Genomic DNA, 12,564 nt, shown 5'->3' on the forward strand with positions numbered 1-12,564 from the left:
AAAGACATGGAAAAAGCTTAGGTTAGTTTCAGTTGTACGCCCTTTGCATAGAGCACAGATGACACGAGGGGTACAGTCACCTTGTTCTTGCATTATATCCTGAATACTTCTCAAAGTGCCTGGCATGGGTTATGTTTGCGTGAATGAATGAATACGAAAAGACGAGAGGGAAACTGGACACTAAGTCTCCGTTATGGATGGCAAGACACTCCATTTGGAAACCATGTTGAATACTACTATGCGATGGTATCACGCTAAATCCTGAAGACAGAGTGGTGAGCAAGATAGAGAAAATTCCTGCTCTTACGGAACTTGCTTCCATCATTACCTCTATTACAGAGGAGGAAAATAAATTGCGACACATTGATGAGTAATGTGAAGGAAGCTTGGGGGGTGGTATAGACAGAGCTACTGACATGATTACCCAACCCCCAAATAAACTTAAACTTAAGAAAAATGAACACAAATACTATCAGTCTGAATGTAAAATGTCCTACTAAGAAAGCAAACCCAGTTACTATTTATAAAATCATCACCAGGCACACTGATGTTGCTCCTGCATAGCTGTGGTTGAAACGCCTTGGGTAATTCACTTCTCAAGTGAAATTCCACAGGCAAATTCTGTTTATAGTACTTTCCATCTTCTTGAAAGTTATATGCTATAGACCGCGTTTTATTGTTGGTTCAGTTCTTTCTGTACATACATCATAAAAATGTCAAGTGTGTTGACCCTTGCATTTTGCTCAGCAGAGAAAATAAAAATGTCCCATATCTCCCCAGAAAAAGGATAACATTTTCTAATTGTGCAAACACTTTCTGAGAGTGTCAGTTGACTCTCTATTTTGATAGCTGCTTTGCATTTATTATTGGAGAGGCTCTTCATGAGGCATGTTCTTGTTTCTTTTTCTCTCCCCGCCCCCCAGTCAAGGGGTATTGACATTATTTTGGAATTATTCAAATTGAAGGGGTTTTGGTAAACAAACTCCCAATTTATTACAAAAATAAAAGGCTTTTTAAGAAAAAAAGAAAGAAAGAAAAGGATTTAGACTTTGAGCTCCTTGATTTGGGAGTCAATACTATTCAAGCATGGTAATATACAATTGCATTTTGGGAAGAGTTTCTATACTTATGCTGCACCAGAGTCCTAAGAAAGCCTGTTTCAGATGTTTAATATATTAAAAAAAAACCCCTGGATTTTGTCTGGCATTTAGTAGGTGCTCAGGAAATATTTGTTGAGTAGAACTGTCTTGAGATGAGCAGGTACATCCTCAGTATACAGATGGGGAAACTGAAGCCCAAAGAACTTACAGGTGGATGTGTACTGTGCTTTGCACTTTACTGAGGGCTACCACCCAAGGTAACTTACTTAAGACTCAGTCCCATCACCACTAGTGTAAAGTTGTTCGTCAGAGAGAATAATGTGTTTGTAATACAGTGCATTAGTCACTGCTGGTATCCTTTGGGTACAGTGAGCCAATCTCTGTTGCTGAAGGAAATTTAAAAACTAATGATTACCTAATGATTAAAAGGTTCAGGTTCACCAGGCATGATGTCACACACTTGTAATCCCAGTACTTGGGAAGCTGAGTCAGGAGGATCACGGGTTCATGGCCAGCTTCAAGTACTTAGTGAAGTCCTCTGTGACTGACTGAGACCTTGTATCAAAAAGAAAGAATAAAAAAATAGGGGTGGGAGTATACCTTGAAGGTAGAATGCCTCTGGGTTCAATCCCCAATACCGTTAAAATAAAAGATTCAAGTTCTTGGACAATGATGGGAAAGTTATTCTTTTAAGTACAATAATGAATAAATAAATCAGAAAAGTTATGATTAATTTTAATTGACAGTCCTGTTGTATATAGAAAAAAGCTCTCAAATACTATTATAAATTGGTATAATCTCATATACTGTTGTAAAGATCTTATATGCTATTGTAAATTGGTAGTGTAAATTGGTTCTACTTTTGTGAAAGAATTTTGATCTTCCAAAATTATATATATATATATATAGTGTGTGTGTGTGTGTGTGTGTGTGTGTGTGTGTGTGTTACTGGAATTTGAACCTTTGAACCCAGGGGCATTCTACCTCTGAGCTATACTAAAAGTTCTTTTCATTTTGAAACAGGATCTGGCTAGGTTACTGGGAATCTTGCTAAGTTGCTGAAGTTGTTCTTGAACCTGTAATCTTCCTGTCTCAGCCTCCCAAGTACTGGGATTACAGCTGTGCTCCTCTAACCTGGCTAAAATAAACACATTTTGAACCATATTCTGACCTACTGATTTACTTTAATGAATGTATTCATACTATAGAAATATTGACATTAAGAGTGCAAGGATAAGCCGGGCGTGGTGGCGCACGCTTGTAATCCCCGCGCTTGGGAGGCTGAGACAGGAGGATCGCACAGGTTCGAAGCCAGCCTCAGCTACTTAGTGAGGCTCTCCGCAACTTAGTGAGACCCTGTTGCCAAATAAAACATAAAAAAGGTCTGGGAGTATAGCCCGGAGGTAGAAAGCCTCTGGGTTCCACTCCCAGTACCACCAAAAAAAAAAAAAAAAAAAAAAGAGTGCAAGGATAAATAAAGAAAAGCATTTAATGAATATACAGACATTCAGTGGAACATTGTTAGTCACAGATGAGAACTTAAAACAGCCTATGTTCATGGGGTTATCTGAGTAGTAACAGTTTCCATCAACATGTGAAATACAACATTAATCTATGTATGGACAGGAGCACAAGCATTCATCGATGTATTGGTGATGGCACCCTATGGAAGGTGAGATAGGCTATTTAATGGATTCATTTTCACAGTGCTTATTATTTTGAAATAAATATCAATTATTTTTAAAATTTAAAAATTGAAAAGTAACTTTAATTCTGGCTACCTAAAAATGTTTATGTATATATAGATCACCAGTAAGCAGAACCCAGGAGGAAATAGTTAACTGCTGCCGTACTTTGCCACAGCCTAGGCGGTGCTTGCTGCATTATTGGTGCTCAGTGACTATTCTGAGGGAATGCATGGACAGGGAGATCGAGGGACAGAACAACAGTCCTATCTTATTCTTCTTTTTGTACTTGAGTTTGAACTCAGGGATATTCTACCTCTGAGCTACACCCTAGCTTTGCTTATTTTTTTTTTAAACAGGGTCTTGCTAAATTGATGAGGCTGGCCTAAAACCTGCTATTCTTCTATCTCAGCCTCCCAAGTACTTTGATTAAGATGTGTACAACCACATGTGGATAATATATATATTTATTCATTTTGGAACTGGAGCTTCAACCCAAGGACGTTCTACCTCTGAGCTACACCCACAGCCCTATTTTTTATTCTTTCTTTTGAAACAGAGTCTCACTAAGTTGAAGAGGGCCTCACTAAGTAGCTGAGGCTGGCTGTGAAGCTGCAATCATCCTGTCTCAGCCTCCCAAGAACTGAGATTACAAGTGTGCGCCACCATACCTGGCAATATTTATATATTCTAATGCTACCTTTGAGTTTGTGGGTCAGGAAGAAGAGTGTATAATAGCCACATTGACAGGGTTATTTTTTTTTTAAAGGCTACAAAAACATTAACTTGCAAAAAATAAGTTGGGGGTTCTATTTGCATAGGAAAAGGAGTTTTTTTGTGGGGGGTAATGCTGGGGATCAAATCAGGGCTTGGAGCTGCTAGGCAAGTGCCCTACCACTGAAGTGCGTCCCCAGCCCTTAAGAAAGGTTTTTTTTTCTTTTTTTTTCTTTATTTTGCAGTACTGAGGATAGAACCCAGGGGCATTCTACCTCTGAGCTACACCTTCAGCCCTATTTTTTATTCTTTTTTTTGAAAGAAGGTCTCACTAAGTTGCAGAGGACCTCACTAAGAAGCTGAGGCTGGCTGCCAACCCGTGATCATCCTATCCCAGCCTTCCATGTACTGGGATTACAAGCGTGCACCACACTGGGCAGGAAAGGGTTCTTGCTGAGTTCTCAATGTACAATTTTTTGTGCATCTGTCTTAAGGCACTTATCTGTTGGCTTAGAGGTCACTGAAGCATAAAGAGGAGGGAATCTCAGAGAATACTTAACTGGTCCAGTTAGTGCAGGTGGCGAGCCTCCACAGCACTGTCCCATGAGAAGGAGCTCAGATGGACTGAAGCCTGCTGGGGTGCAGCTTCCATTTTCTCCTGAGGAATTCTTTAGTGATGAACTCTTAACTAGCAGAAAGTTCCTACTGGCACTGGACTTGAATCAGCTGCTTTCTGAAACTGACCACACATCTAGGCATCTCTGTTCAGTGGCTTAAAGAATGGGCTCTGGAGTCAAAGACTTGCCTTGAATCCCAGTTTCTAAACGTTAAGTGATGTGGGCAGACTACCAGCCCTCCCTGAACCTAAGCTGTTTCTTTTAAAAAATGAGGATAATTACAGTTTTTGCCTTAAGGAGTGGTTTTAAGAAGATAATGAAATAATACACGCAAAGCATCATTACAATGGATAGCACAAAATACTCAATGAGACTCATTATGAGTTTTATCCATCTCTGCCATGAGGCCTTTGAAAGCAACGAGGAGGCGGGTGGTGCAGACGGCCGGGAGGAGACCAGGTGCCAGTGGACTGTGCCTCAGGACCTCCCTCCCAGTGGCTTAGCAGCCCCTGGTTTCCTCACTGCAAACAAGGTAAAGCGCACTCTGGGCAGGGAAGGGAATTTTATACCATTGATTTGGAAACAACAAAATGTCTACACTTGCCCAATTATAGATACTAACTTATGAAAGCAGTAACTCCAGGCCTTTGAGAGTCTGATCGTCTCCGGTGGACAAGAGGAAATGGTTCCTCCGAGGTATCTCTCAACCCTGGCCTCCCTGATGCTTCCTAACTAACGTCCAAGTAGCCGCCAGGAGCAGCACCTGCCTCCTCCAGCCATCCCGCGACTTTTCGAGGCTAGTGACTCAGCCTGGATTTGACTTTATATTGTTCTTCAAGACAGAGACTCGAAGTGCGTCAGGAAGGTGGGTGGTACAGGTCTCATGGACTCACTGTATATACTGTGTATACCACAGGAAACTCGCAGGCTAGGACACGCATGATGCCCGTGTAACTAATCCCGACCCAGCCATTAACTCCCTGAATGAACTCTTGGCATCTTGGCTGACTCATCTACAAAGAGGCTACAGGTAGTTCTTAGGCTGCATTTGCAGGAACCTGAGGTCTGCACCATGGTGCTGGGGCTGCTTAACTTGAGCTCCTGGTCTCCATCATGTTACAAACAGAATTGTACTATTTTAGAAGGTCCCTCTCTTCTTTTCAGCTCCCTTCCCATTTTCTTTCTGGCACAGGTTTCCTAAGCTGGGTAAACGAGCGATATGAACCAGTTCCTTTACTTTAGAAAAATATGAGCTGCTGAAAGAAGCCTGCTGAAACATCACAAGCAGTTCTCCTACCTGCAGAGCATCCAAGGGTGCAGGGGAAGATGTACAGGGAGGAGGACAGGTTCATAGAGGGGCCTTCTGAGGCTCTGGAATGCACAGCTGTGGAGTCAGCTGCATCAACAGAACCCTGGGGCCCTGCATGTTGGCTGTGGCTTCCCTCCATGGGGACGGCAGGGTGTGGGGGGAAAGGAGGACTGGACATGGAATCAGAAGACTCAGAAGTGAGTCTCGGTCCCAAGACAGCACACTTTATTTCTCTGGTGGTCCCTAGCTGAAAAACAAAGGATAAACATACCCACTAGATCAGCCCAGTGTACATGTCATGTGGTTGAAATAAGATAGGGTCTGAGCTGGGGATGTAGCTCTGTGGTAGAGCACTTGTCTAGCATATGCAAGGCCATGAACTTGATCCCAGTACTGCAAACAATATATGTATATATGTATCATTATTATTACCTGAAAAGCATTTTGTAAACTGGAAAGCTCCACAAAGATGTAAGTTGTATTCAGTAGCTCATGAAATAGATATCTAAATATGATATTTAAAAACCCCTCGATCACTAGAGATAAAAAAGATCTCTAAGGCCACTCTCCTAAAATAAGAATATGAAAGGTTAGTAAATTACCAGATAAATGAGTGCCTTACTATGTTCACATAATTTTTACAATATAAATCTTCATTATAAAAATCATTGTCTCTTAGACCAAATAACAAACTACATATAAAATTACAAAGACCTAGTTCTATAAGAAAAACATACATTTATAAAGTCTAATTATATGTGATTCCCCCCCAAATACAGCTAAATTATTCTTAAAGAACTCCTGTGGTGGCAACTAATCTTTTAAATGTGTACAGAAATATAAACAATTCTTACAAAACACCACAAGTTAATACTACAACAATTAGGGTGTCCGCTTTTCCTCTTTCAGGCAGTTGGGCCTTGGAGTTGGGCATGATGTTCCTCTGCTCGGGCCTTGAACATAGACGGGGATGCCAGAAGACCACGGAGCTCGGCTTCCTACAGAAACTCCTCAGCTTCTCTGGTCAGGAATTTCTCTAGCGCAGTCCTCTTCATCCTCCTCTGAGCAAGACAGGTTCAGGACACTCATCACGGGATGGGTCCAGGACGTAGTCTGCGTTACGTGACTTGAAGGAAACAAGAAGCGCCAGTTAGAATCTTCCTACCCCGCCGGGCATGGTGGCGCACGCTTGTAATCCCTGCGCTTGGGAGGCGGAGACAGGAGGATCGCGCAGGTTCGAAGCCAGCCGCGCTGGTGTAAGAGACCCTGTTTCAAAAATATAAAATGGGTCTGGGAGCGTAGCCCGGAGGTAGAAGGGTTTCCAGGAACCCCAGTACCACCACCACCAAAAAAAAAAAAAAAAAAAAAAAAAAAAAGAATCTTCCTACCCACCCAGGCAGGCGTGAACCTGTGACACTGCTCCCACATCGCTGTGGTCCCTCGTGTCAAGAAGCAGCTAGAAAGGTATCCAAGAGTATCAAGAAGTCTTAGACAGGTTTTGACATTCAATTAAAACATTTCCTAGCTGGGCACGGTGGTGCACACCGTTAATCCTAGTACTTGAGAGGACTGCAGGTTTGAGACCAGCTTCAGCAACACAGTGGCATGGTGAGACTCAGCAACCTAGGAAGATCCTATTTCAACACACACACACACACACACACACACACACACACACACACACACACACACGGCTGGGGATGTAGAATGCCCCTGGGTTCAATCCCCAGTACCAAAAAGCAAACAAACAAAAATGTCTTTCTTCCTTCTTTGCTACTGAGGAAAGCAGGTGAATGTATTATCGTCGTCCACTCCCTCTTTTCCTTACCTGAAACGGTCAGTCAGCAAGTCCCATGGCTGTCTAGGTGGAACATCTCTGGCACTGCTCCCTCCTCTCCTTTTCCAATGCAATAGCCTGGGCCACTGAAATAGTTTGGCTCCCTGCCCCTGTTCTAATTCTCTTCTAATTCATTCTCCACCCCAGCCTAGCGATACACCTAACTGACGAATCATGGAGTATCACTTACTTGCTAACAGTTCAGCTTCTGGATAAATCCAGCTCTATCATATGAAACATCTATTGTTAACCTACCCCCAAAACTCTCCTCTTTGCCACAATCCTCCTTCCTAAGGAGTTAACTTACTCTAATTCTAAAGAACTCCCCCCTTAAGATGCTGCCAGTCTTGTCCCTTATTATACTGTGTTATGAATGCCTGTTTTTAGGCCTTCTTCCTACACAGGAAGCTTCCTGGAGGCAGGAATTATGTTTCATATCCCTGAATTGATGGTGCCTGACATTTTATCAGAACAAATGATGAGCATCCTGAAAGGCTTCTGAGGGAAGAACACGGGCAGAGAGAGATGAGAAAGGCGGTACAAAAGATACTGGGCACGTACCTTAGGGAGTGATAAAAACATCGTCAAACCCTGATGGCTCGCAGGCCTCCCTGCTTACTCTCGGCCTTCAGCCGGCCCAATCTCCTACATCTGCCGCCATCTGCCCAGCTCCTGAGAGTTGAACAGACGACAGCTTCTGGACCTCGGCTAGAGACCTGCTGCTTCTCCTTGGAAGTTCTCTCTAGCCCTGGCTTAGTCCACTGCTCTCACTCACCCTCCATCAGCACCTCCCACCCAAATCGGCCTCAGAAGCAGCACCACATCTTAGGTTAACTGTGCCTGAAGGCCAGCACCTCTGCGGATCAAATAAGACTGGATGGGAAGGTAGAGCGTGCATTATTATGAGAAGGATAGAATTCTATGTTCAAATAGGTTTCCTATTTGCTACATTAAATATAGCTGGATGGGTTTCTTTTTTTTTTTCTTTTCTTTTCTTTTTTTTTTGTGTGTGGTTCTAAAGATTGAAGCCAGAGTCCTTCTACCTCTGCAACACATCACCAGCCCTATTTTATTCTTTATTGGGAAAGAGTCTCGCTAAGTTGCTGAGAGCCTCACTAAATTGCTGAGTCTGGCTTTAAACCTGTGATCCTCTTGTCTCAGCCTCCCAAGTACTGGAATTGCAGGTGTGAACCACCACATGGAAGCCCAATGTGTGTGTGTGTGTGTGTGTGTGTGTGTGTTTACTGTAGTGCTTCCCAGAACCTTTAATATGCTATGTGTTCTATGAAACTTTGATTGCAGTATTACTCAGACTAATAGGCTTTTGTTAGTATACACAGGGCTAATGTTCCATAGAACACAATTTGGGAACCATCACAAAACCAACTGACTTCATTGGTTATTGATGATAATAACTGAAAATGTTGTATCTAGAACAGATGGCCAGTTCCACTATTACTGATTTGGTTTGCTTTCAGTCCTATTCTCTTACCTTTGCTCAGATCATTCTAATCAAATTATTCAGTTTCTCTGTTTAAGTATTATAAAAAATGTATCTCTCTGTGGAAGAAGATTACTTAGTTTCATAGTGGGGAAAGGAGTTCACACTGCTTCAGTTTCAGGCGAAGGTGACAAGGCCCTGACATCTTCATAGTTTTGAAATCTCAGTGTGTTTAAGTGGTACAAAGGATCATTATTCTCTTGACAATAATCCATATTACTAGTATGTTTTTCTTAAAAGATTCAAATAAATTTATTTGGACGAAGGCTACATTTACTAAAGCATTTGATTCAGCATAGGTTAGTTTCATTTCAAGGCCTGTAGAATGCTGGAAAGCTGCCTAGGTTGCAAGTGGTTTTAAGAAAATACTAAGGAGCGTAACATTAAGAGGCTGCCATGCCTCAGCAGGTGAGATGAGGTTGCGCCATCCTGCGTGAAGTCAGCTTCAAGGGAAAAGGCTCCCGAGACTGTTGTTCTGCTTGTTTTTAAATCTCAGGATCCGTAACTGTCCTGTTTAGTTGCATGTATTTAATACGTTGGTTCAAAGAAGAAACTGCAATTGAAGTTATTTTAAATTCTCCCTCCCCTACAATGTTTGCTAATCTGGAGGTGGTAAGAAGAAATATAATCAGAAACAATTACCTGAGTAGGTACAGGCTTTGCAATTTGACTTTTTTTATTTTTTATTTTTTGCAGTACTAGGAATGGAACCCAGAGGCATTCTACCTCTGAGCTACACCCCCAATCCTATTTTTAAAATCTTTTTTATTTTTTGAAACAGGGTCTCACTGAGTTGTGAAGGGCCTCCCTAAGTAGATGAGGCTGTCCCTGAACCGCGATCCTCTGGTCTCTGCTTCCTGAATGCTGGGATTACAAGCGTGCACCACCACGCCCGGCTGCAATTTGACTTTTTACAAATAACAGTCTTATGTTTGAAATATGAGAATTGCCCATGTATGAACAATTCATTAAATTGTTAATTTAAAATAATCAAAGGTAAAATGTGTAATAAAAGTGCAGTTATAGAATCTGAACAATAAATGTTAGGTCTTACCAGAAAGTCATCTTTGCCTGTAGGCTTTATTAAGCATTTTAAAATCAATAAATCAACATCTGATCTTATTACAAATAGAGAAGAAATAGTGTAAAAGGAAATCGTAGCCGGGTGTGGTGACGCTCGCTTGTAATCCCAGCATTTGGGAGGCTGAGACTGGAGGATCGCAGTTCGTGGACAGCCTCAGCTACTTAGTGAGGCCCTCTGCAACTTAGTGACACCCTGTTTGAAAATATAGAATAAAAAATAGGGCAGAGGGTGTAGCTCGGAGGTCAAATGCCCCTGGGTTCCATCTCGAGACCAGCAAAAAAAAAAAAAAAAAAAAAAAAAAAAAATCGTATAAAATTTGATTAAAGATTTACTTATTTACTTTGGTATTGGGGGTTGAACCCAGGGGCATTCTACCTCCAGGCAACATTTCCAACCCTTTTCTTTTTTTTTTTTTTTTATAACAGGGCCTGGCTAAGTTGCTGATGCTGGTCTCGAACCTACAACCCTCCTGTCTCAGCCTACCAAATACTGGGATTACAGGCGTGCACCACCACTCCCTGCTTGATGAAAGTTATATTTTCATTATACTTTTCTGTACAGGTTTAAACACAGACACGCATGCACGCACACACACATCAACACCAAACATGCAATTACAACAGCAACTCACTAGGAAACAATAGAACTGAAGCAAAAGAGATGTGTTCTGCCCTTCAAGAGCACATTTCACACTTGGATCTTTGGTAAAAACATCCAGACAGAGCTTATAAAACCCAGGGGATGTACACAAAGTGCCTGGGAAGAGTAGATATTCAATAAATTATCAAGGCTTGTGTATTGATAATCAGGGCTTTCTGATTATTATAAGCCAAAGTTGGAATTCTGTCTACGACCCTGGAATGGGGCCAGTTTGGAGCCTACCACTGAATTTTATGTGTCTGTGGGCACTGTGGTTAAAGAGCTTTGACATAATCAGTGTGATGCGGTAATCCCAGATTTACTGGCTTGGAGAACATTCTAGTATTAGAAATATCTCATCTCTGATTTGTGTGCTTGGTAGCTCAGCTACGATGTGAGACTACATCAGCCCTATTGACTCTGTTTAATTAATAAAGACCCTGTGGTTCATAAGGGAGATGCTGCTATTTAGAATGAAAAATTTAGAGGCCTGGAAAATATGTGAAGTTGACTATGAAACAGGAAAACCTTCCATCTGAGCACACAGGACCTCTGGCAAGGGTTCTGCAGAGACGGTGCATCTGACCTGATTTGTGGAGCAGTCGAGAGCAGTTCAGATATACTTAGAAATCAGAAGAGCATAATACTATTTTATCTCTGAATGGTTGCCAAATCTGTTGTGAGAAAACAATAATACTCTATCTGAGGAGATGACAGTATTGTGTGCTTTTAAAAATAATATTAGTAAATTGAAAGACATATTTTAGAGCTTGTGAAAAAAAAGAGCACCCTAAGAGAACATTCTTTATTTTATTGACAAAGAAATGTAAGTGAATTATTTAAATCCCATTATAATCACCCTCCTTATGATTCTTACCTCCTAGCTGGGGGCGCAAAATGCTTTCTTTCAAAATAAAAATTTAGGACAGCCTGTTAAGCAAAAAACTGGCTTAAAGAAAAAAGCGCACTCTTTTTGTACATTAATTCTTACAACCGTCTATGACGATCAAATGGGTTCTTTTAACCTTCCATTGTGAATAACACTATTTATACATCATTGTGAGTTCAACAAAACTTGCAAATATTATATTATCGTGGTTAAGAAAAAGCTGCAGGATCATAAGATGAAAGTAATTAACTTTCAAAGCCATTGTTGAGGGGGAATGATTTTATGTGCATAATATTCATATGAACCAGAAACAGAGATAAGCAAATATGTTAATGCAATTTGTTTCCAACATCAGTGACTTTGAATCATTGAAAAATCTTACAACTGTCCATAAACTGCAAGTAGTAATACTAATAAAAGATGTATACTTAAAATCCCTATTTTTGGTTAACAAATTAGAAGCTAAGAATATAAGCAGAGCTGGGCAGAATGGCTCACGCCTGTAATCCTAATACCTGTGAGTCTGGGACAGAAGGATTGCAGGTTTGAAAGTGCCTCAGCAACTTAGTGAGAACTTGTTTCAAAATAAAAAAGGGCTGGGAGTGTAATTTAGAGGTAGAATGCCCCTGGGTTCAACCCCCCAGTGCCAAAATAAAAAAGAGAGAGAATATAAGGTGAAACTATGTCAATAAAATTATTAAAATATCGCCAAACCAAGAGAAGGTATCATGTAATCTTGCCACAGGCACTGGTTTTAAGAACAATGCAATATAAGGTATCCGTTCCAAAATATGTAAAAAAAGTTATAGGCATTTTGTTCCACTCACACAGAAATTCCCCCTTAAACTAATTTTGGAAATATGCTCCTAAAATAAAAATGAATATTTATCATTAATGTACTTTGAAAATATCACAGTTTTGAGCACTCTAATGTATTGTACGTATATGTTAGAAAAAATTTGTAAGCTGGGTGTGGTGGTGCACGCTTGTAATCCCCGCGCTTGGGAGGTAGAGACAGGAGGATTGCACAGGTTAGAAGCCAGCCGCGCTGGCTTAAGAGACCCTGTTTCCAAAAATAAAAAAAGTATAAAATAGGTCTGGGAGTGTAGCCCGGAGGAAGAAGGGCTTCCAGGAACCCCAGTACCACAAAAAAAAAAGAAAGAAAAGAAAAAAGAAAGAAAGAAAGAAA

The 12,564-nt window shown here is 41.0% G+C and overlaps 1 protein-coding gene across 1 annotated transcript in view; it reads right to left on the bottom strand.

The window, feature by feature from the left end:
• Positions 1-6,436: 6,436 nt before the first annotated feature.
• Positions 6,437-12,564, bottom strand: part of STXBP4 (syntaxin binding protein 4) — a gene marked incomplete at its 3' end in the record, with an annotated part of 152,165 nt that continues 146,037 nt past the window's right edge. The window contains exon 16 of the mRNA XM_080713409.1: positions 6,437-6,551. Coding sequence (XP_080569535.1) covers positions 6,437-6,551 — 115 coding nt within the window. The remainder of the gene's footprint in view (positions 6,552-12,564) is intronic.

This window comes from Muscardinus avellanarius (genome assembly GCF_963383645.1).
Source record: "Muscardinus avellanarius genome assembly, chromosome: 16".
In the NCBI taxonomy this organism is placed as follows: Eukaryota; Metazoa; Chordata; class Mammalia; order Rodentia; family Gliridae; genus Muscardinus; species Muscardinus avellanarius.